This window comes from Balaenoptera musculus, chromosome 1 (genome assembly GCF_009873245.2).
Source record: "Balaenoptera musculus isolate JJ_BM4_2016_0621 chromosome 1, mBalMus1.pri.v3, whole genome shotgun sequence".
Lineage (NCBI taxonomy): Eukaryota > Metazoa > Chordata > Mammalia > Artiodactyla > Balaenopteridae > Balaenoptera > Balaenoptera musculus.
In genome coordinates this window covers 160,447,131-160,472,644 of record NC_045785.1, presented here as the reverse complement: position 1 = coordinate 160,472,644, position 25,514 = coordinate 160,447,131, and the positions used below count along the sequence as shown (strand labels likewise).

Genomic DNA, 25,514 nt, shown 5'->3' with positions numbered 1-25,514 from the left:
TCCATCCTAAGAATTTATTTAAGCCAGTACTTAATGTTTAAAACAAACACAGCAAAGCACACATGCTCCATTACGTTCCACAAAACCGACCTAATTTGCCTTCAGAGACAGATTCTATCCAACAAAAAGTTAGGGTGCCTGAGACCTTAGGATCCTTGTGTGATCTAAAATGTGAGCATTTTTACACGAATAGGCTATACCAAGTACAACAAGTAAAGGTAAGCATGAAAAATATGAAAACATAATGACAACTTCTGCTCATTAGTTATTTTTTCCTGGTTTAGGTTCTTTACTTTTAATTGCAAGTTCTATCTCATGATTCTTTACTCGTACCTATATTTTGCCAGTGTTTTATTGTATGCATTTTAAACTACCTAAATCCATTATGGAATGAGGTGAGAAAGAAAGGAATAAATTAAATGACTAGATACATAACTACACTATGAGGAAATACAATCCAGTGGGCACTACACAATAACTGATGTAACTCTTTTTTAAGCCTATGTGTAGTCTAAATAATAGATGCAACAGTAACTGTTCCTAAAATATGACTTGACAATGGGAATGCTATGTTGCAGCAACCTATTAACCCATAACCCAGTAAGAAGACCTTGAAAAAAACACAAGGTTCCCTGTCTAGAGGAAGAAAACCTCCAGAGATACATAATAAAATATATCCACTGAATACATTAGATGAAAACATCACAGTCTCTGCCTTCCTCTAGTGGAACAATGAGGCAAATATAAAAATAAATAAGTAATTTGATAATGTACACTATCCTATACCTTAACAAAGCATGTAACAAATTACAAAGTGATCATTCATTACACATATTCTTTATATTAGTTCATTTGCATATATATATTTGTTTACATTAGTTCATCTGTACCATCCTCAGGAATGTGATGTGCCTTGAGTGAGTCTATATCCCATAATTGGGTTGAGTATAGTGGACCCTTTAGATATGAAAACTCATGTCTTTTAGCTCTATAGATGCTTTCAACACTACTTCATTATCCTTTCTATTAATTGATTATAAGGTGCTAAGTGTGATTTTCTTTGAATTTATATTGTTTTGGTGCTGCAATTGTTGATTCTATAAATTCATGTATTTCTCCAAAGTTGAGAAGTTTAGGGCTGTTCCTAAACTTCTGTTCCCTCCCTGCTCTCTTTCTGGGACTCCAATTATATATATGATAGATCTTTTTATTCACCTTTATTTTTTCAATCTTTTCATCTCTGTTCTTCATAGGATACTTCCACTGATCTATATTCAATTTCACTGACTTTTTCCTATAAAGCTCCTTTTGATATTGAAACCACTCAGTGAATTTTTATTAGAGATACTATATTTTTCTGCTCTGTAAGTCCCATTGGTTCTTTTATATTATCTATTTCATTGCAGAGATTTTCCATCATTCATTCATTTCAAACGTGTTTTCCTTTACTTTGTGGAGTATATTTAAAGTAAGTCCTTCTTTAAAGGTTTTGTCTGATAATTCTTAGTCCTAATGACTCTTCAGGTGGATAAGTCAACTATTTTTTCTCTTGAGACTGAATCATAATTTCCTGATAGATTGAGTAATTTGGGGTTGTATCGTGTGCACTGTGATGTTATGTCATGTACACTCTGCGTTCTATCAAAAATCTCTGGAAAATGTTAGCGTTTTAGTTTTAAGAGACAGTCAACCTGGTTGAGACAACACAACTGAACCTCAAAAATACTAAGCTAAGTGAAATAAGGCAGTCAAACAAGACATGTTATATGATTTCATTTATATTAAATGTCTAGAACAGGCAAATCTATGCAGATAGAAAGTAGATTAATGGTTGCTTAGGGCTGGGGAAATAGGGGAATAGGGAGGTGAGAACTTAAAGGTATGGGGTTTCCTTTTTTTTTTTTAAAGAATTTATTTACTTATTTACTTATTTATTTATTTTTTGGCTGTGTTGGGTCTTCATTGCTGCGCACAGGCTTTCTCTAGTTGTGGTGAGCAGGAGCTACTCTTCGTTGCAGTGAGCAGGCTTCTCATTGCTGTGGCTTCTGTTGTTGCAGAGCACTGGCTCTAGGCATGCGGGCTTCAGTAGCTGTGGCTCACAGGCTCTAGAGCACAGGCTCAGTAGTTGTGGTGCACAGGCTTAGTTGCTCCACGGCATGTGGGATCTTCCCGGACCAGGGCTCAAACCCGTGTCCCCTGCATTGGCAGGTGGATTCTTAACCACTGTGCCACCAGGGAAGCCCCTGGGGTTTCTTTTTGAAGTGATGAAAATGGTTTAAAGTGGGCTGAGGTGGACAGAGTTCCCAAGATGGTGGAGTAGGAAGACCCTGAGCTCACCTCCTCTCATGGGCACACCAAAATTACAACTATTTATAGAATAACTATTGATGCAAAACTGGAACCTACCAGAAAAGATCACTACAACTAAAGATATAAAGAAGGAACCACAATGAGTCGAGTAGGAGAGGCGGAGTCATGGTATAGCAAAGACCCGTATCTCAGGGTGGCTGACACACAAACGGGAGGGTAATTACAATTGCAGAGGTTCTCCCCAAGGAGCAAGGGGTCTGAGCCCCTCATTGGGCTCCTGAGCCCAGGAGTCCCATATTGGGAAGAGGAGCCCCCAGAATGTTTAGCCTTGAAGGCCAGTGGGTCTTACTTTTGGGAGACCAGAGGGCTGTGGGAAATACAGATTCTATTCTTAAAGGGCACACACAAAATCTCACATTCTCCAGGACCCAGGGCAGAAGCAGTAATCTGAAAGGAGCCTGGGTCAGACCTACCTGCTGATCTTGGAGAGTCTCCTGGAGAGGCAGGAAGTGACTGAAACTTCACTCTGGGGACTTAGACACTGGCAGCAGCCAATTTGGGGAGCTCCATTCTACCACGTGGACACTAGTGCTGGCAAGCACCATTTTGGAATCCTCCCTCTAGCTTATTAGCCCCAGGATCCAGTCCTACTCACTAGCAGGCTGACACAAGCTTTGGGACACCCTGTACCCCACAGCCAGCTGCGTCAGGAGCCAGCCCCATCCACAGCAGTCCGACACCAGCTCTGGGACCTCTAGCTCTGCTGCCAGACCCCAGGACCCAGCTCGGCCCACCAGTGGGCCAGCATTAACCCCAGGACCTGGCTCCACCTACCAGTGGGTGAGCAACAGCTCTGGAATTGCCTAGACCCAGACCCCACCCAACGAGCCAGCACTAGCCCTGGGGCCCCCTGGAGTTCTACAACCAGCTGCCTTGTGACCTGACCCCACCAACCATGCCTACAAGACCATCCACAGTATTCAGCCCACCACAACAGAAGGATCCACACAGCCCACATAGGGGCACCACTACAGCATATAGCTCTGGTGACCAAAGGGGAGTCACATAGGACATCTCCTACAGAAGGCCACTTCTCCAAGGTTGGGAAATATAACTAACCTCCCAGATACATAGAAACAAAGACAGCAAATTAGGCAAATTGAGGTGACAGAGGAACATGTTCCAAATGAAGAAACAAGATAAAACGCCAGAAGAATTAAGCAAAGTGTAGACAGGCAACCTTCCCAAGAAAGAGTTCAAGGATGAACTCTTTCTCTCAACAAACAAAATGAACTCTTTATTCCCAACAAACAAAAGTCCAGGACCAGATGTCTTCACATGTGAATTCTACCAAATATTTAAAGAAGAGTTAACACCTGCACTTCTCAAATTATTCCAAAACACTGAAGAGGATGGAACACTTCCTCTACATCCTACAGGCCCAGCATCATCCTGATACTAAAACCAGACAACAATATCACAAAAAAAGAAAACTACAGGCCAATGTCACTGATGAACATAGACATAAAAATTCCCAACAAAATATTAGTTAATCATATCCAGCAACACATTAAAAGGATCATATACCATGGTCAAGTGGGTTTTATCCCAGGGATGCAAGGATGGTCCAATATCTGCAAATCAAAGTGATATACCACATTAACAAATTGAAGAACAAAAATCATATGATGAGCTCAATAGATGCAGAAAAAGCTTTTGACAAAATTCAACACCTATTTATAATAAAAACTCTCCACAAAGAGGGCACAGAGGGAATATGCCTCAACATAATAAAGGCCATATATGATAGGTCCACAGCTAACATCATACTCAGTGGTGAAAAGCTGAAAGCATTTCCCATAAGATCACGAACATGACAAGGATGCCCACTCTTGCCATTTTTACTCAATATAATATTAGAAGTCCTAGCCACAGCAATCAGACAAGAAAAAGAAATAAAAAGGATTTGAATTGGAAGGGAAGAAGTAAAACTGTCACTTTTTGCAGATGACATGATACTGTACATAGAAAATCCTAAAAACACCACCAAGAAACTACTAGAGCTCATCAATGAATTTGGTAAAGTTGCAGGATACAAAATTAATTTACAGAAATCTGTTGCATTTCCATACACTAACAACAAACTGTCAGAAAGAGAAATTAAGGAAACAATCCCATTTACAATCTCATCAGAAGAATTAAATACCTGGGAATAAACCTAACTAAGGCAGTAAAAGACCTGTACTCAGAAAACTATAAGATATTGATGAAAGAAACTGAAGACAACACAAACAGATGGAAAGATATACTGTATTCATGGAGTGGAAGAATATCGTAAAAATGACCATATTATGCAAGCCAATCTACAGATTCAATGCAATCACTATCCACATACCCATGGCATTTTTCACAGAACTAGAACAACTTAAAATTTGTATGGAAACACAAAAGGCAAAGGCAAAGGCAATAAAAGCAAAAATAAACAAATGGGATCTAATTAGATTTAAAAGCATTTGCACAGCAAAGGAAATTTGACAGAATGAAAAGACAACCTACTGAATGGGAGAAAATATTTCACCAAAACTGATATGAGCAATAAGGGGTTAATATCCAAAATATATAAACAGCTCATACAACTCAATATCAAGAAAACAAACAACCCAATTTAAAAGGGGGCATAAGACCCAAATACACATTTTTCCAAAGAAGACATACAGATGGCCAACAGGCACAAAAGACATGCTCAACATCATTAATCAGCAGAGAAATGCAAATTAAAACCACAATGAAATAATCACCTCACACCTGTCAGGATGGATAACATCAAAAAGACCACACATAACACATGTTGGCAAGGATGTGGAGAAAAGGGAACCCTCATACACTGTTGGCGGGAATGTAAACTGGTACAGCCACTGTGGAAAACAGTGTGGATGTTCCTCAAAAAGCTAAAAATAGAACTATCCTATAATCCAGCAAGTCCATGCCTGGGTATGTATCTGAAGAAAACAAAAACACTAATTTGAAAAGATACATGCACCCCGATGTTCACAGCAGCATTATTTACAACAGCCAAAATACGGACACAACCTAATTGTCTATCAACAGATGAATGGATAAAGATGTGGTATACACACACACACACACACACACACACACACACACACACACACACACACACAAAATGGAATACTATTCAGCCATTAAAAAGAGTGAAATTTTGCCATTTGCAACAACATGGATGGACCTGGAGTGTATCGTGCTTAGTGAATTAAGTCAGACAGAGAAAGACAGATACTGTATGTTATCACTTATATGTGGAATCTAAAAAATAAATGAATGAATATAACAAAAAAGAAACAGACTCACAGATATAGAGAACAAACTAGTAGTTACCAGTGGAGGTGGGGGGTAAGATAGGGGTAGGGGATTAAGAGATACAAACTACTATGTATAAAATAAATAAACTACAAGGATATATTGTACAGCACAGGGACTACAGCCAATATTTTATAATAACCACAAATAGAGTATAATCTATAAAAACTCTGAATCACTATTTTGTACACATGAAACTAATACAATATTGTAAATCAACTACACTTCAATTAAAGAAATTTTTAAATATAAAAATGGACTGAGGTGATAGTTGCTCTTACCTGTGAATATAGTAAAAACCACTGTATACTTTAAAAGACTGACTAGTATGATATGTGATTTATATCTCAATAAAGCTGTTAAAGAAGATTATTTATAAATTTAATCTCACAGCAATTTTTACAAAGATCCCCTGAATACCACTGGCAAGTTATACAAAAAAACAGAGATCATTCTTTCCTAAGGGTGAAAAAAGTTTGGAAAAAAAACATATGAAGCAGCAATACAACAATGATTTCAAATGTTAATTATCAAAGATAATATCTAGTGCAATTATGAGTAGAGCCAACAAAAGTTTGTGATTTTTATATCATTTTTTTAAATTGCCTTTGAAGGGTTTAAAATAGAGAGGGAATTCTCCATTTTTTTAAACTGCTTTAAAAGTTTAGTCTACCATGATCTGACTACATGGATACCTATTTTCACTAAGAACTTAAAAAAATTCTTTTCCTTTTGCAAAATGATAAGTGCTCCATAATAAAGGAAATTATCTCTGCAGATTATGTACACATATCTAATTCTCTCTAGAAGTAAACAACCTTAAAGTGTTGTATACTTTATAATATCATTGATGTTTGTAACAGAACAATCTGCCAACCATCAAAGACCTTCCCTTCTCAATCAAAGTAGTTTCTAGCAAGGTACTTCTAGTTTGGAGGCAAAATGTGCAGTACTCTTAAAATGGTGTTATAGAAAACTACACTAGAAACAGAAATCAAGGTAAGAGCTTAGTCCCTGAAGGACACAGGGTATCAGCAGGTGACATTTTGATTATCTATGTAGAGTATCTATATGGTACTGAAAAACACCATAAGAGTCCTCATCTTTCCATTTTTGTCATCTGAAACTAAACCGCAAGAAAATCAAACACAATATTTGTAATTAGATCAATCAATTAGATTGTTGTTCTAGTGGGATTGTGTGTCTTTCATTATTAGCATTTTTGAAGTTGTAGCTGACAACTTGAACACAAAGTCTACTGCTGAGTTTAGTTTTAGCATATTTATTTAGAAATAAGTTGGGGTTTTTTTCAACCTATAATTAGGGCTACTTTACCATAACCCAGTATTTGGCACACACTTTAATCAACCTGAGTCAGATACACCCAATGATGCTGTGTAGTTGTTAGAAATAACCTCTATTCACAAATTTTGCATGTAAGCAAATAAATGATTGAAAAGAGAGGACATACCCTGAAAATGCAAACTGCTTATTCAGCAAATAAAAAATGGAAATGCTGGCATTTCAAACTTTAAGGTGAAAATTAAAGTGCACCTATGGCAAAGTCTAAAATCTGAATTGAGAGATGACTGAAAAGAAGATATTTTATGACTGCCAAAATAGCATTTCAATAAATGCAGGGGGGAAAAAACCATTTTGTTAAAAGCATAGGGAAAAATGGACATGCTTTTATAATGCTGATATTTTTTGATACAGTTGACCCTTGAACAACATTTGGTTTGAACTGGGTGGGTCTACTTACACATGACCTTTTTAAAATAGTAAATATTACAGATGGAGGAACCTCAAATATAGCGGAACCAAGGATAAGGGTGGAACTAAGGATACAGAGGGCAGACTATAAAGTTATAGGTGGATTTTCAACTGCATTGAGTGTCGGCATCCTAACTCCCACATTGTTCAAGAGTAACCTGTGTTGTATTTTTCTAAGTATTCAAGTGCTATCTTTAACATTAAAATAATGATAATATATTACTTCTGAACCTTAATGGTCATTCTCTGTGTATCGTGTTTACTTTGGTTCTCCTTCCTTAGTTAAGCTAATTCAATCTCTTGAAATGTCTTCTTCCTATCACATACATGGCTTTTTCCAAGAGGTCTTCCTGATTCACTTGTTCGCCTAACTTATTTATTCTTTTATTTTACACCTCCACAATGTTTAGTATACAACTTTACTACTTTTTTTAACCTGGTTTTGTCATCATTTAATTGCTCTCTATTATTACAGTTAAATTTATCCACATAGCTTCTCAAAATGAGGGGGTATTTCTTTCATTTCTGTTGTCTCACCCAAGAAAGTAGTTAGAACACTGGGAAAACAGTACTGATTGAACAAAACTTTGATGATGAATGAATTTACAAAATTAAAAATTTGTCCAAGTTGGGCACAACTATGAAGCATAAGTATTTTGTTAAACATCTTCTTTCAAAAGACAATAAATTGAAAGTAAAGAGCATATTATATTACTTAACATAAAAGCAAGGGATATCTTACAGCTGCCCCCACTGCCACCTCCAACACCCGGGACAGAAATATCCACAGGAAAAAGAGATTATTAAATGTTTGCTTGAAATGTGTCACCTAGGACATTAATGTAATTAAATATAAAGGGAAAGATGATTTACTTTTATTTCCCATAAGCCACCTTTATCTACACTCTAATTATTTTCCTCCTAACCTCTGGCTGTTCCTTCTTAGTTTGCTTCCTTGACTATTCCTACTCCACCCAGTCTCCAAAAACTGGAGCTCTTCAGGGCTCAGTCCTGGATCCTCTTCAATACTGACTCTGTTTCACAGAGTGAACTCAGCTTATCCCATGATTTGCGTATCATCTATATGTTAATGGCACCCACATACTTGAATTTCAGGTACCAGCCTTACAGGCGGTAAGAAAAATCACTTCCTGGCAGGCCAGGAGCCTAGGCAAATCTGTCAGTCTTGAGGAGTTCACCAAAGTTTATAAGAATTGCATATGTAACATAAAGAATTTCTTGGGTTTGGTTTCCAGACTTCAGAAGAGCAAGTAATCAAATTCCTTTTTTCCTTAAAATCTTATTATTTTGAAATTATTGCAGACTCAAAGCAAATTGCAAAAACAGTACAATGAGTCCCATGTACCCTTCTACCCAGCTCCCCCCCTTACTCCCTATAACATATTAGAGCTGTAGCACAATAGTAAAATAAGGAAACCGACACCTGTACATTAATGTTAGATTATAGACCTTAGTCAGTTTCCATCCTTTGTTTCAACCTTCGTGTATGTGTATGTAGTTCCATGCAATTTTATCCCACTCACAGATTTGTGTAACTGCTACCACAATCAAGATACACAACTGTTCCATCACCACAAAAAAGAACTCCCTCTTGCTGCCTTTTTGGCCACGCAGCACAGCATGTGGGTTCTTAGTTCCTTGACCAGGGATCGAACCCATGTCCCCTGCAGTGGAAGCGTGGTGTCTTAAGCACTGGACCACTAGGGAATTCCCTCATGTTGCCTTTTTATATTCCCTCTCACTCCCCACACTCTTCCCTGCCCCTCTCCCCTGGAAACCATTAATCTGTCCTCTATCTCTGTAGTTTTGGTATTTCAAGAATGTTACATAAATGGAATCATACAATATGTAACATTTTGAGTTTTAGTTCTTTTCACTAAGCATAATGCCCTTAAGGTCCATCCAGGTTGCTGCATGCATCAGTAATTCATTCCTTTTTATTGTTGAGTAATAATCCATTACATGGATATACCAGAGTTTGTTCAACCATCACCCACTGAAGGGCACCTAGGCTGTTTCCAGCATTTTGCTATTACAAATAAAGCTGCTATGAACATTCATGTACAGGTTCTTCTGTGAATATAAGTTTTAATTTTTCTGGGATAAATACCTTAAAATGTAATTGCTGGGTCACACAGTAAGTACATGTTTAATTTTTTTTTTAACTTTCAAACTCTTTTCCAGAGTAGCTGTACACATTCTTATCAGCAATGTGTGAGAGAGCTACTTTCTCTGCATATCAGCATTTAGTATTATCACTACTTTTTATTTTAGCTATTCTAATACCTTCTCTTTGATATCCCATTGTAGTTTTAATCTGCATTTTTCTAATGGCTAATGATGTTGAACATCTTTTCATGTGCTTAGTTGACATCTCTATCTCCCCTTGGGTGAAATGTCCGTTCATGTCTTTTGCCCATTTTATAATTGGATTGTTCAAGATTTTTAAATTTTGTTTTGAGAGGTATTTTTAACATATTCTACATATAAGGCCTTCGTCAGATATGTGGTTTGCAAATATTTTCTCCCCTTCTATAGCTTGCCTTTTTATCTTCTTACCAGAATCATATGTAGAACACGTTTTTAATTTTGATGAAGTCCACTTCACTAGTTTTTGTTTTAGGGACCAGGTTTTTGGTGTCGTATCTAAAAACTCCTTACCAAACCCAAAGTCCAGAAGATGTTCTCCAATGTTTTCTTCTAAAACTTTTATACTTTTACACCATACATTTAAACCAATGATCCATTTTGAATTATTTTTTTGTATTTGTGTGAGGTTTAGGGAAGTTTGGTTTTTTTTGCCTATTATTCTAGCCCGATTGTTGAAGACTATGTTTCCTCCACTGAACTGCTTTTGCAACTTTGTCAAAATCAATTGGGAGTTATTTGTGTTAGTCTCTGTCTGGGTCCTCTATCTTGTCTAGTGATCTATGCGTTTATTCCTCCACCATTACCAGAGTCTTGCTTAAGCTTAAGACAGTGATATAGTTAAGTCTTAATATCAGGTAGAGTGATTCTTCCTAATTTATTCTCCTTTTTCAAAATCATTTTAGCTACTTTAGTTGTTGCCTTTCCATATACACTTTAAAATAAGCTTGTTTTTATCTTTAAAAAAATCTTCACTACTCTAAACAAAATTTTTATTTATGTCTTGTGTTTTGTGTCCCCACACAGACTGGAAGCATCTTCAGTGTCAGGACTGTATGCTATACTTACTTAAAATTTCACATAGTTTAGCACAATGCTATTTATAAAAGAGGACTCAATACATATTTCCTCAGTAAAGCATTTGCTGAAAATATTCTATCCAGAAAATGGGAATCACATTTTAAGAAGCGCATCGATGCATCAGAACATGTCCACTGACAGGCAAAAGGAAAGACAAGAAGGGAGGGAGAAGAGGTGTGGGAGTGGTCACAGGCTAAGAGTGTGTGTGTGTGTGTGTGTGTGTGTGTGTGTGTACACATGTGTGAGACAGTGGGAGAGAAAATGTGTATGTCAATTTTGATAAGAGACACTATAAATGTATAGATGTTTAACCTAAAGAAGAGATGACTTCAGAAGGCATGATGACTATAAGATAAACTAGATTATTATATGTGGCTCTGAAGGCAAAAGTAGGACCAATGATTAAGAGAAAAAGAAATTCAGCTTAACATAAAGTAAAATTCTATAACATTGGAGCGGTCCAACAATGGAATAAATAGGATTCATTTAACATTAAGTACCTTGTAAAATTAGAGGTACTCAAGCAGCACTCAGGGCTGAAATGGATTACAATCCACATTTCAATATCGGAAAGATAGTTGTTACCCAGAATGCTGTGTTGAGAAGAATTATAAGACTGCATATATAGTCAGTGGGAAGGAGTCCTGTGATCAGTTAAGAATATTTGTCACAGCCTGGCAGAAGGGAGGGTAACAGAAATACCTCATATTTACTATCTCTAATCTAGATGAATTATCTTCAGAAATAATCAGTCCTTGTTGCGAATTTAGATGTGAACTGAGTAAGGTTTCTCTAAACTCCACGAGTCTAAGACTAGCATTCTTTAACTGTTCAATGAAGTGATTTTTTAAAGTATTTTTAAATGACAGTCCTCAGCTAGGATCTTGGCTTACTGCTTAAGCAACAAAACAGCACGTTAGCTTCTCATCCAAATAATTCACTCTTGAGACAACAATACCATCTTAAAAACTGCATTGTGCTTTACAGTTTTCAAAGTATGTTCATGTTTTTGCTTTCAAGAAAATTTGTGACTATCAGATATCGATAGAGAAAAGCATGTGAATAGGAAAAGTCAAACTGAGATCTGAAAAATACAAAATTTTTTAACCAAAATATTCTTCTTTTAATAATGTCCTAAAACTTTACTACTAATTAAATCAATCAGCATAAGATACCCAAATCTTAAAAAAAACCAACTCTGAAACAGTAAATTTTTCTTCTTCCAACATTCTTGCTCTTCACAGAGATTACTCTCATTACCCACAACTCAAAAAGAAACAGCCATTGCTGTCTTGGAGCCTAAGTTATCACAAGTGAGGTCACTAGACCAGCAGGGGCAGGAGCCTCAGCATCACCTGGGAAGGTGTTAGAGATGCCAAGTCCCCAGACCCATCCAACCTACGCAATCAGAAACTCTGGAGTTTTAACAGCCCTCCATATGATTCTGATGCATGCAAACTATGGTCTTAGAAAATGGTTGTTTCTTTCCAACATGCCAGGATCCCTTCCCTTTCCTGCTTCTCCTTAGCATCTCTTTACTCTTTCTCACATTTTGCACAACCCAAAGATTTTCTCGTTTGAGTGATTAATTCACCAGTAACTTTGTGAGGATTTCCTACGTTCTTTCTTTTTAAAATGTGAGACTGCCTTTTAAACCATCCAATAAGTTTTAACATTTTTTACTACACATAAATTATTATTAGATGTTTACATAGACAGAGATATTTAATATGTGTCAACAGGCATAAGAACAATCCTACACAAAAATCATTTTGTAAATGGCCTGCTTTTTCTTCATTCCATCTTAAACGGTATACAAAATAACACATTTGTAGGAAATTTTTTAAATAAATCATTATACCCGTCAAACAGTTTACAAAGAAGAAATTATTCCATGGCCATCAAAATCACCACTTTCTTACAGAAACATCTCTTTTGACATTTATACAATCTGCTCCTTCACTGCATCTTACTCACCTGTGTACATAATGCAGTTGATGAACTGAATCAATTGCTATCACCATCTCAGCCAAGTAAAATCGAGCCATATCTTCAGGCAATCTATCTTCAAATTTGCTTAGTAGAGTAAGCAAATCCCCACCAACATAATAATCCATAACCAGGTACTGAGAATGAAAAATAAAATGTACTCAATAAATAAGGGTGAAAAAACAATGTATCTAATGTAAACCAAGGTCAAATAGCACTGGATCAAATACTTTTGTTGTTAATTAACAAGGAGCTGGGTAAGATGATCGGCAGCAGTCACTTATAAGTCCTGAAAATTTCATAAAGCAGTTAATAAATCTTCTAAAAACTGGGGCAGGAAACAATATAGGATTAACATTGCTTTGTTGTTGTTTTTTGCAAAGTAAAAATATGGAAAAGTAACATCATCATCAACTACAACAACAGACCACAGTTTTACCAACATTTCATAGAAGAATAAACATTTAAATTCTCCAAATAAATTTTTAAAACTCAGAATAAGACAGTCATTTACGTTGAATAAATTCATCTTCATCTCACTACATTTTCCTTATTTCATCTTGAACCAATAACAACTTTATTATGACCAGCACTTGGATCAGCATTTGGAAGCCACTGGCATATAAAATATATAGCAATTCTCACCATATGTTTCTCTTCCCATTTCTGATACTGTGCAAGTATCAGAATGGACTTTTCTTAAGTATACATAAACAGAAGCCAACTAATTTTAGATAGGGACTCTTACGGGTATGTGTGTGTGATACTGTGATTTATAGTAAGAAATATGTATTTTTTGGAATAGAACAGAGAGTTCCTTAAAACCATTGGAATTTCCTAAGTGACAAGATAAAGGTGTCTTTTGTTATTTATAACAAGTCCCTTTCAACCACACCTAAGTTTATGTTAATGAGGTGACTTTTGGAAAACCCCTAGGAAACCTAAGGATGGGAGCTGGTTGCCAGGGAACCAACCAAGATTAGGGTATTGGAACTTTCAGTCTCACACCCTCACCCCCCAACCCCCGACCTCCAGGGAAAGGGACTGGAAGTTGAATCAATCATCAACGGCCATATGATCCAACAATCCCACTCCTGGGCTTGTATCTGGAGAAAACTCTAATTCAAAAAGATACATGTACCCCAATGTTCATAGCAGCACTATTTACAATAGCTAAGACATGGAAGCAACCTAAATGTCCACTGACAGATGAATGGATAAAGAAGATGTGGTATATATATACAATGGAATACCACTAAGCCATAAAAAAGAATAAAATAATGCCATTTGCAGCAACATGGCTGGACCTAGAGATTATCATACTAAGTGAAGTAAGTCAGAAAGAGAAAAACAAATACCACAAGATAGCACTTATATATAGAATCTAAAATGTAACACAAATGAACTTATGTTCAAAACAGAAACAGACTCACAGACATAGAAAACAAACTTATAGTTACCAAAGGGGAAAGGGGGTGGGAGAAGGATAACTTATGAGTCTGGGATTAGCAGATACAAACTACTATACATAAAATAGATAAACAACAAGGTCCTACTGTACAGCACAGAGAACTATACTCAATATTCTATAATAAATCATAATAGAAAAGAATATGTATATATATATGTATAACTGAATCACTTTGCTGTACACCAGAAACTAACACAACATTGTAAATCAACTATACTTCAATTAAAAAAAAAAATCAATGGCCAATTATTTAATCAATCATGCTCAAGTAATGAAGCCTTCATAAAAAACCAGCATGGGGTTTAGATAGTGCCCAGGTTGGCAAACAAGTGGAGGTGCTGGGAGAGTGGTACATTCTTGGAGAGGGCATGAAGCTCCGTGCCCCTTTCCTCATACCTGCCCTACACATCTCTTTCATTGGGCTGTTCCTGAGTTCTGTGAGCTGCTCTAGAAAAGCAACTGAATCAGAGGAGGGGGTGGTGGAAATCTCTGATCTATAGCCTGTAGGTCAGAAGCACAAGTAACAACATGGACTTTGGACTGGGAAGTATGGGGGGCCATCTTGCAGGACTGAACCCTCAACCTGTGAGATCTGATGCTATCTCCAGTTAGATAGTATCAGAATTGAGTTAAATTATAGGACACCCAGCTAGTGTGGGAGAATTGGTTGATGTGTGGAAAACCCACACATCTAATGTCAGAAGTGAAGTACTGTGCAGAGAGTACTGTGTGTAGTGTAAATAAAAACAGCAGAGTGTTCCTTTACAGTGTGTGTATACCAAAAAAGAAAAAACAAGGAGTATACACCAAAATATTGACAGCAATTATCTCTGGGTTGTTAGATTACAGACTATGTCATAGCTTTTTGTTATTTTCTGGATTGCTTTATAAACATGTATTACATATACCTGTGTATATTATGTTATGTCATGTCATGTCATGTCGTACAGTGCGTGAAAACTAGACATAGTGGAAAGATGGACTTTGTAGTCAGAGAGACCTGTATTCAAATTCTGACTATGGGTTATACGTGGCTTTTGAAAAATTACTTAATTTCTTTGTTACTTTACTTTCTCATCTATATAACTACAATAATGATACCTTCTTCAGAGTCTAGCACTTAGCATGATGGTTAGTAAATAGAATATATTTAGAATGTCAGTTATAATGTCTTAAAGTTCAGGTGATTTTATTACAGAATGGAGTCATTATTTCAAGGATATTACCAAGTAATATCTTATTGACATTAAGAGTTAAAGAGTTTTGGGCTTCCCTGGTGGCACAGTGGTTGAGAATCTGCCTGCCAATGCAGGGGACACGGGTTCGAGCCCTGGTCTGGGAAGCTCCCACATGCCGCGGAGCAACTAGGCCCGTGAGCCACAATTACTGAGCCTGCGCGTCTGGAGCCTGTGCTCTGCAACAAGAGAGGCCGCGATAATGAGAAGCCTGTGCACCGCGATGAAGAGTGGCCCCCACTTGCCGCAACTAGAGAAAGCCCTCGCACAGAAACAAAGACCCAACACAGCCATAAATAAATAATTAAATAATTAAATAATTTAAATTTTAAAAAAAGAGTTAAAGAGTTGAGAAAATTCACATTCTTATTACTATACATTAGAACTACAAGCATGGGCAATTTTGTAAATAAAAGAAACTTATTTCATGTTTTAAATCCTTGAAAGTTAGGGCAGCAATGTATTTCAAATCCTGGTCTATGGTTTACTTGCTATATTTACTAGGCCTAATGTTTAACAGTCTCTGTCAAGAAGATTAGAACAAAATAATTTAATGTAATAAAATTTTGTTAACATAAACATGTTGCTAGAATTGGCAATGGATGTAGAGAAGAAATCCACAGCTCTTACTTTAAAAAGAAGTACTTTGAGTATAGTAGCAAACACAGAAAGTTTTCAAACAAAAAAAAGAGTCTACTATTAAAATTGGAATCTAATATTTATATATAGAAAGTCATATAACATAACTCATTTCTTCAATAAACATTTACTAGGTCCCAATCAGGATTTTTTTTGGTACCAGAGGATAAAGAGATCAAAGGCTTCTACATCAAAGGCTTTCCTCTCTTGAAAGTGTACTCTATTCTCGCCATACCAGACTCCTAAGGTCTGAGTACACCATCTATCAATAAACTGCTAAAAAATAACCATCTCAACATTTTTGCCACTCACGGTCACCATTTAAAACTTAGGCTCCTTGAGTCATCATCTATCTTCTACTTTCATCCACATACTGCTATGTGCTTCCCTTAATAAACCCATGGATCCCTTCACTTCCAACCTTTCAGTGTGCCTTACTGAACCTCTCCTACAGTAAACAAACATCCTTGAGATAGAATAAAAAAATTATGAATACATAAATATTCCTAGTTTTCCTTTCCTGCTGCCTGCTAAACAATGCTCTGGCTTTGCCTACTCACATTCTTTCCCCACCTTGTCCTCAGAGGTAAAGTAGCTGTAGTTAAGACAGAATTCAGCAATTGGGAGAAGCAAGAAGCAGAAAACACAAAAGAAGATTCTCAAGAGAAAAGCAATGAGTTGAAAATGAACTATACTTGCAATAGGATTTTAGTGTTAGGGAGACAAAAATGCATCCAGAAAGGCAAACAAGTAATAACCTCACATAGGAAAAAAGCCCCTTTTCCTCTATAACATATCTCAATGAATGTCTCTAAGTCATTCTTTTATGTTTTTCCTTTGTTCACTACAACATTCAACTAAATTATCAAGGTCTTGTTGAGTCTACTCCCTACTAAATCTCTGTGAAGTCCATCTACTTCTATCCCTACCCACTACCAACAATCCTAACCCAGGCTCCTGGCCTCTCGACTATATTACTACTACAAGTTTAAGACCAAAGTGAATAGCTTTCTATAATATATTTTATTCTGTAGATAATTTTCTTGGGAATGGAAAATAGAATCCAGAACAAGAAAGGGACAAATAAATTCATTTACTAATTCCACAGATATTTATATATAAGAACCTACTATTGCTAACAATATACTAATGCAATGGAGATACTACAATAAATTAGACATAATTCTTGCCTTCATGGTATTTACAACCTAATGAAGAAGAAAACATAAATTAATGGGCAATTTCAGTGTAATATAAATCTTTGACAGGGATAAGAAGAGGGTATTGCTGCAGGCTCTTAAAGGAAAAGAACCCAACCTTTTAATCAGGTTCATTCATTCATTTGTCTGAAATTTATTTTTATACAAGGTATGAAGACTATTTTCTTATATACAGAGAGTCAATTATCTAAAACAAGTAGTTAAATATTCCATTCTTTCCTCCAGTTTAATTGAAATGCCCCCTCATTGTATTTTAAGACGCTAATACACTTGGATCTGCTCCTGGGCACTCTATTCTGCTACAGTTGTCTATTTCTATATCAATATCATATTGTTCTCATTGACTAATTAGTAAAATTTAATATCCAGCAGGACAAGTTCTTACTTATAGACTACCTTTAAAATATTACTCAGTATGGCAAAAGCGTCTTTAAACAAGTTTAAGAAAACCATAGACTGAGAGGCAATATTCATAAGACATGTCAAGGAGATAATAATCCTAACATAAAGAGGTCCTACCAGTTGTTAAGAAGAGGGCAAGCAATCCAACAAAACTAGGTTGAGGCTATTAACAGGCTATTTCCTCACATAAGAGGAAACACAATTAGCCAATTAATATTGGGCTGGCCAACAAATTCGTTCGGTTAGTGAATACATTGTTCCATAAAGTTCTTCGTGAAAGTGAAAAATGTCTTTTATTTTTACTTAAAACTGAATGAACTTGTTGGCCAACCCAATACCTAGTCAAAACCAAAGCAACAAAGAGATATCTTTCACCAATTAGATTAGCAAAATGATCATTATGTTTTGGAGAAAGTGACTTAAAACAACACTGCTTTTTTGGAAGGTGATAAACTGCAACTATTTGGGAAAGTAATTTCACAGTATCTACTGAATTTTAAAAGGTGCATACCCCTTGATCTAGCATTTCCACACTTAGGAATATAGTCAATTAAAATCAAAGCTCCAATGTGTAAGGCATATGGGCAAGTCTGTTTACTGGACAGCACTGTTGATAACTGGAACAAATAAGAAAATATGAATAGAGATCAACAAGAAAACTGTTAAATGGATCCATTCAACATATCCATTCTATGAAATATGATACTGTTGCCCAAAAGAAAAATTAAATATATATGCCCATGAGATATTTTAAGCAACAACAGCAAGCTGCAGAGTAATATATACTTTGTAATCCCATTTTTATAAAAAGGAAGAAAATATACATACACACACAAACATTCAATTATACAAAGCGTAAAAAATGAAAGGATATAGCAAAGTTAACATTAGTTACCTCAAGAGGGTGAAATGAAAGATGAAGGTAAGGACTATTAACTTTTTAATGTATATAGATCTCTGTATTGTAGAGAGGAAAAGATCTAGTCAAATCGAAGTTGACCAATGGAGTAAAGTTCTGCAAAAGGCCAAAGGTGATGGAGTCAAAGGGAAAGGTTGATAGGAATAATCCTAAATATAAAGATATACCTCATCCACACTGAGAAAAAAGATAAGAACAGGCCCAAATATGGATAAATTTGTATACGGGGGAAGGATGAAAGGAAATGCTGAGGTCAGAGCACAGAAAGTTAAGAAAGTTCATGCTTGAGTAATCAATGGCTTTCATTTTCTCCAGGAAGTAGGAGTTATAGAATGAGGGTGCAGGAATATTTGTATAATGTCCCTATACTGGAGATCGGGATCATAACTGTTATTCCTGCTTTATGGCTATGTAATAAGAGACAGTAAAGATAAATGATTTGCCCAAACATTACATTAAAGAGTAGGAAAGCCAGAACTCAGAGTTCTTGATCTTTGATCAGTTTCCTTCTTACTCAAATTAAAGAAAGTCAGTGTTCAATAAAAAAGCTGACAATATCCATGACATAAAAGAGTATGTGCTAAGCACCAGAATAACAAATAAGAAATTAAGGATACAGGCTGAGTCCTCAGAAATCTTGTATCCCTCCAAAATACACAGATTTCTAGGTGTAGATATACACATCAGAAAATTTCCAACTCTGAATTTCTAAAAAATCTCTAATTCAAAGTTTGTGCTTTTTAAGGAACTACATTCCAAGGAAAGAATGCTAAAGCATGTGAAAACATACAATAAATAGATTGTGTCCAGAGAAAAGACATTTCACAGAACAGATATGCTTTTAGAAGTCTTCTTACGGAGAATACCAAACTCCTTTAGTCATCTTACTGTCACATGAAGAGATTAATAGTCAATCCTTAGAGCCCCACCTTTTATTTATCCCTCCTAGCCCTTTTTTTTCACTCTTACAAAAATACCTTTCTAATAATTTCTATCTCCAGCACAAACTGGATTCCTGTAAAGAATGTAAAGTTCATATGACTAATTACAATTTAATATTTAAATATCTTTCACCCTCTAATCAGTTTACAAATGCTAATTCAAAAAGCAAAATTTTTGCTTTAAATATTTTCCTATCTGTTTTTTTCTTCCTCAAACATAAAATAATAGGAAACAGTGAATAAGAAAATGTGAGGAAAAAAGAAATTTTCATTGATTTGTAATATTCTAAATGATATCTAAGTGATAAGAAGTTTATGTGTCCATATAGATGCAACTAAGTAGGTTTGTATTTAATGAGTTTTTCTTAAGGAAAAAATGTTCTAATCACATCTTAATATCATTCATTAAATTATGCAAGTTCTTCCTAAACAAATAAAATGCACATATGCTATGACCATATATTTTTTCATAAACTGGCTATAGTGATATTTGAGCATATTACAAATGAAAGTCAAATTATTTACCACAGCTTCCTTGAATTGTATAGCTCTGTAAATCATGTTACTTATTTGACTGCTTTAGGGCTACTAGGGTTAAAAGTTATTTTGGAAAATAACTATGTATAATAAAATTTCTTTTTGGGTATCTAAAACAAGGTTTGTCAACATTTTTAAATGATTTTATTTTCTTATATTTCATGAATATTCAAAAGAAAATCTTTGATGATAACAAGACAATTTAGGACTTCTGACTCTTGAGACTAATATACCATGAAGGTTTCCCTAAACTAAAGAAAAACTGGCAGTTTACAGGAGAGCTGACTACTAGAGTATTTCAGTCCTCCTCCAGTTATTGTGGAATTTTGATTCTAATATAATTAATGGTTGATATTTACACACAATTTCTTAGAAATGTCTTTGAGAAAGAAATATTAATCCTAATCTCAAATGCAAAGAGCACAGATAAGACTAAATAACTCAGAGGAGAGAGAATGATAAGTCAGGCTTTTATTCATTGAAAATTAGGCAAAATTTTGCTATATAAAATTTGGCATTTGGACATTTTATTTCTGTATCTATATATATTTCTATACTTATAGCAAAATGTAGATTTTTAAGCAATCCATAAATATACAGTGTTATATGTATCTACCGTAGAATTCATTGTCATAGTGGATTTTAGTCCTTATCCAAAAACTTTTGAAAAGTCATCATGATAAACTGTTATAATTTTGCTAAGCAAATAATTGGCATGTGTTTGATTTACTCTTAATTTTGCTGACAAATCTATGCAGATTATATTTGTACTGATACATTCATCCCTAAAATTTCATATAAGTATGGTAAATTCAAGTCAAATATTCCATTCAATTTAACAGCTGAGCAACTAAGATGTGCAAAGCTCTATGTTATGACTTTTAAACAATTCTGACTATAACCCACAAAAATAATATGGTTTATATGATTATTCAGTAACCATTATAAAAGAAATGTCATAAAACAATATTTACTCTTACTATTTGAACTCTGTCATTTTCTAGTCTATTTAATTTTTTAAATGCTGGTGTAACCTACTAAATTGATTTTATGACTCACAATTTGAAGTTTGAAAAACACTTTTATACTCTGGAAGCATGTACGGGATAAAAAGACAAGTAATGACCCTGTTTGAACACCTGAACCTGGCCTGAAATCAGATAAACTTCACAGCTACTAAGTTACATTAACCTCTAATTATATTTTAGCTAAAGATAGCAGGGTTCGTGTCATCTATTTAAAAATTTTTGGGCTTCCCTGGTGGCGCAGTGGTTGGGAGTCTGCCTGCCGGTGCGGGGGACAAGGGTTCGGGCCCTGATCCGGGAGGGTCCCACATGATGCGGGGCGGCTAGGCCCGTGCACCACAACTGCTGAGGCCTCCGCGCATGGGGCCCAGGCTCCCCAACGGGAAAGACCACCGCAATGGGTGGCCCCCGCTCGCCGTGGCTGGAAAGGGCCCACAAGAGGCAGCGAGGACCCCAGCGCAGGCAAAAATAAATAATTAATTAAATAATTAAAAATTTCAAAAAAAAAAAAATTTTTTAAGTTGTACCAAAAAAATCAAAGATGTATATATACATAGGTTAATCATATAATAGCAGTACTAAAAAATGTAAAGCTAAAATGAAATAAGAAAGATTAATTCAAATTGGGAATTCTGGAAATACTGTTAAGATGTAGAATTTGAGTACAATTCTAAAGTATTAGCTAGACTTCAACAGGACTAGTGGCAGGAAGAGGAAGGAGTGGCACTAGTTGAAAGATATCATGGACAATACAAACAAAGACAAAAAGTAAAAGAGTACAGAGAATGCTCAAGAATGGAGGGTGGGCTTCCCTGGTGGCGCAGTGGTTGAGAGTCTGCCTGCCAATGCAGGGGACACGGGTTCGAGCCCTGGTCTGGGAAGATCCCACATGCCGCGGAGCGGCTAGGCCCGTGAGCCACAACTACTGAGCCTGCGCGTCTGGAGCCTGTGCTCCGCAGCAGGAGAGGCCGCGATAGTGAGAGGCCCGCGCACCGCGATGAAGAGTGGCCCCCGCTTGCCACAGCTGGAGAAAGCCCTCGCACAGAAACGAAGACCCAACACAGCCATAAATAAATAAATAAATAAATAAATAAAATTAAACTTTAAAAAAAAAAAAAAAAAGAATGGAGGGTATTCCCTCCACTGAGGCTGAAACAGATAATTTGGGCAGGCACAATATTTCCAGTCATATCTTTTTATTTACCACTATATTATATTTAACACTATTAATGGTTTTCTCTACCAACTCTCCTTTCAGTTTCCATGGTGCAGTATTTTGATTCTCTTTCTTGCTCTGACCATTTCCACTAGTTTTCTACTTCTTGGGGTGCCCTATCTCCGATTTCTCTAGGCAAACTTGTTTTCTCATTTTACAAGCACTGCTCAGTGATTCTCATTTACTCCTTGTATTCACTGTTATCTACAAAAGGCGTTGGCCAAGTTTTCCTGTAAAGGACCAGAGAGTAAATACTTTAGGCTTGGCAGGCCAAGAGGCAAAATCAAGGATATTATATAGGTACATACATAATAAGAGAGACAACAAATTTCCACACATTTCATTAGCAAAATGCAAAATAATGATAATTGAATACAATTTTTGTAACATGGACTACTAATGAGAAAATGTAATTCTTTTGTGGGGAGAGGGGAATAGAACAGTTTACTTAACTGGGGCTCAAAGTTAGTATTCCCTATCATCAAAAACCTACTGCAAATGTGAATCTGCAAATGCTGATCTGTATTGAGATTCTACATATTTCATCTGTGAAACTCTATTCACAAAGATAGGTACTGCCAAATACTCATATCAATTCATGAGTATATAATTTTGATTGAGCATATTCCTCTACTTGAAATGCATTTATAGAATGCTATTAAAATTTTCTCCTGATTCTTGGGTATAAGTATGTCATTACTGCAGATTAACCACTTCTAACTGAAATTTAGGTGGAAGTTCTCAACTGCCCAGTTAAATGGATGCTGAACTACAAACATTTCCTTTGCACTTGCATCAAGTTCCAAAAATTGCTGCTAGAACTGTAGTTTGAGCTCAAAAGATCTATCGGCTGCAAATCTATGTGGAAATGGAGATCTCACTCCTTTTTACTTTTGACAGCATGGGAAGTAGATACAGCAGCTTGACATTACTTATGATTCAAACAATGTCAGTTGTCAAAATGACTTCACCATAGCATAGTTTTGCATATAAGTGTTGTTTTGCCTTGTAATTTTATTTTAAATTTATTTTTAAAACATATGAAGTCTACAGGAAAAGCTAATTTCCAAGCCTTTTCAATACTTCATAGTAATGGTTGAGGGTGGGGTTTTTTGTTCAGAAATATTTCAATCGGTCCTTTGTTCAAAATATCGCAATAAAACGTTACCACTGCAAAACCAGTGAATGGCTGTATGGTACAGCAAGAATGTTTAGCTTTGATTTCTGATAAAAATCCATGGAAATGATAATAGTTGTTTCCAAAAAACTGAATGAAGCGCAACGTTGATACTACTGGTTCAACACATGATAGATTCAAATATTTGCTGCAAACTACCTGCTGATTAATAAGACAACATCTACATGCTTTAAGCAACTAATATTTTCATATGACTTGTAAATCTGTTGAAATAAGCCTTTTCCTGCTCATACATATTTTTACCACTCTCAATTGTATTATGTTTTAGCAGATTCCAATTCAGGTTGTACCAAATCAGTGTTTTCTCAACTTCTTTGAAAATAATATGACTGTAATGATTCTACACAAGATATTCACAGAGGCTAATTCCTCAGCTATTTCAAACACTGACTCCTCAAGTAACAAGGACTGAGCGGAATCAGCACCATCTTTCAACTCAAGAGTCAAAGAAACCCTCTCAATGTGACAGGAAATGATTATTTCCCTGGTTTTAAAATCCACCATTGATGCTGCTCCCATTGTCCTGGATTCTTGAAGCAACTGTTCTCACCAAAAGGCTCACAGTCTTAGACAAGTTTATTTTCTGTGGACACATTTCTTTGGCTGCTGAAATCAAACATGATTTAATTAACTCAAGATTGGTAAATGGCTTTCCTTGCTTGGCTAGTAAATGAGCCACTCAGGAACTTACTACAGTTGCAGCCTCATTTTCATTTTTTATTTTGTGAAAAAATTCTGCTGTGATAAGATATTGTTTTAAATTTTCTAACTTTTCTGACTGCTCCTTTCCTGTGAGTTAGGAATGTTGTGATGAGTGCTCGGTTTGGCAATGTAGACATTTATTGTATTCTATTAGTACAAATGAAGTGTAGTTGTGCAATAAACACTATGCTGTAATTTAATTCATTAACAAAATAATCTACACTCTATTGTGCCTTAAAAGCATGATACTGAAAAGTCTACTTTTCTTACTTTGACATGAGGCATATGCACTGTTAATTTTAAAAATAATAAAACGTCATGATATAGCACTTGAAATGCTATCAAGTTATAAATTGAAATGCTATCAAGTTATAACTGTCACTGCACTTTGTAGTCTGACTTAGTGCAAAGCAATGAGTAACATATACAGTGTGTTACCCTCTGTCACAGTGCCAATCTCCATCACAACTAGTCAACTCTGCCACAAAGCAGCCATAGATGATACATAAATCAATGGGCATGGCTGTGTGTCAATAAAACTTTATGAACACTGAAATTTGAACTTTATATAATATTCACATGTCATAAAATATTCTTCTTTTGATTTTTTCCAACTACTTAAAAATGTAAAAACAATTCTTAGCTTGCAGGCTGTACGAAAATAGGTGGTGAGCCAGATTTGAGCTGCAGGCCACAATTTGCCAAAATCTCATCTATAAGAACTCCAAGACACTCTCAGAAACACCAGACTTACATATCTAACCCATTAAATGGATCACATGACAATTCAAATCCAACATATATCAAATTAAACTAATCATCTTCCCACCTACTTTAAATTTTCTCTTCCTCCTATATTCCCCAACTCAATTCATCACCTACCAACCACTGAATCCCACAGGTCAGACACCAGAAAGCTGGGAATCATTTTGACTCCTCTCTCCTCCACTGACACTCACTCAAGCACAACAAGTTCTAATTATTTTACTTCTTAAATAGTACCTGAAACCATCCCCTCCCACTGTCACCTTTATTCAATCCCTCATTATCTGTCACCTGAACATTGTCTCCTAACTAGTCTCTCTAGTTTTGCCCCCTGAAATCCATCCTTAACACTGCTGCTAGGATGTTCTATATAAAATATAAAACTGATTATCACACTATCCTTAAAACCCTCCTGGAAATTAGAATAAAATTCGAACTCTACTGCATGGCCTACACTCTGGAAGCCTCATTTTACACCTCTCTCCCCTCCTTATCATAATCACACTAGCCTTCCTCTCATCCCTCAAACAACCTCAGTCCTTTCC

General features: G+C 35.9%; 1 protein-coding gene across 13 annotated transcripts in view; it reads right to left on the bottom strand.

The window, feature by feature from the left end:
- Nucleotides 1-25,514, bottom strand: part of CDC42BPA (CDC42 binding protein kinase alpha) — a 320,248-nt gene that overhangs the window by 180,740 nt on the left and 113,994 nt on the right. For all 13 annotated transcript variants that reach the window (XM_036865565.1, XM_036865615.1, XM_036865588.1 and 10 more), the window contains exon 5: nucleotides 12,688-12,836. In XM_036865565.1, the coding sequence (XP_036721460.1) occupies nucleotides 12,688-12,836 (149 nt within the window). The remainder of the gene's footprint in view (nucleotides 1-12,687; nucleotides 12,837-25,514) is intronic.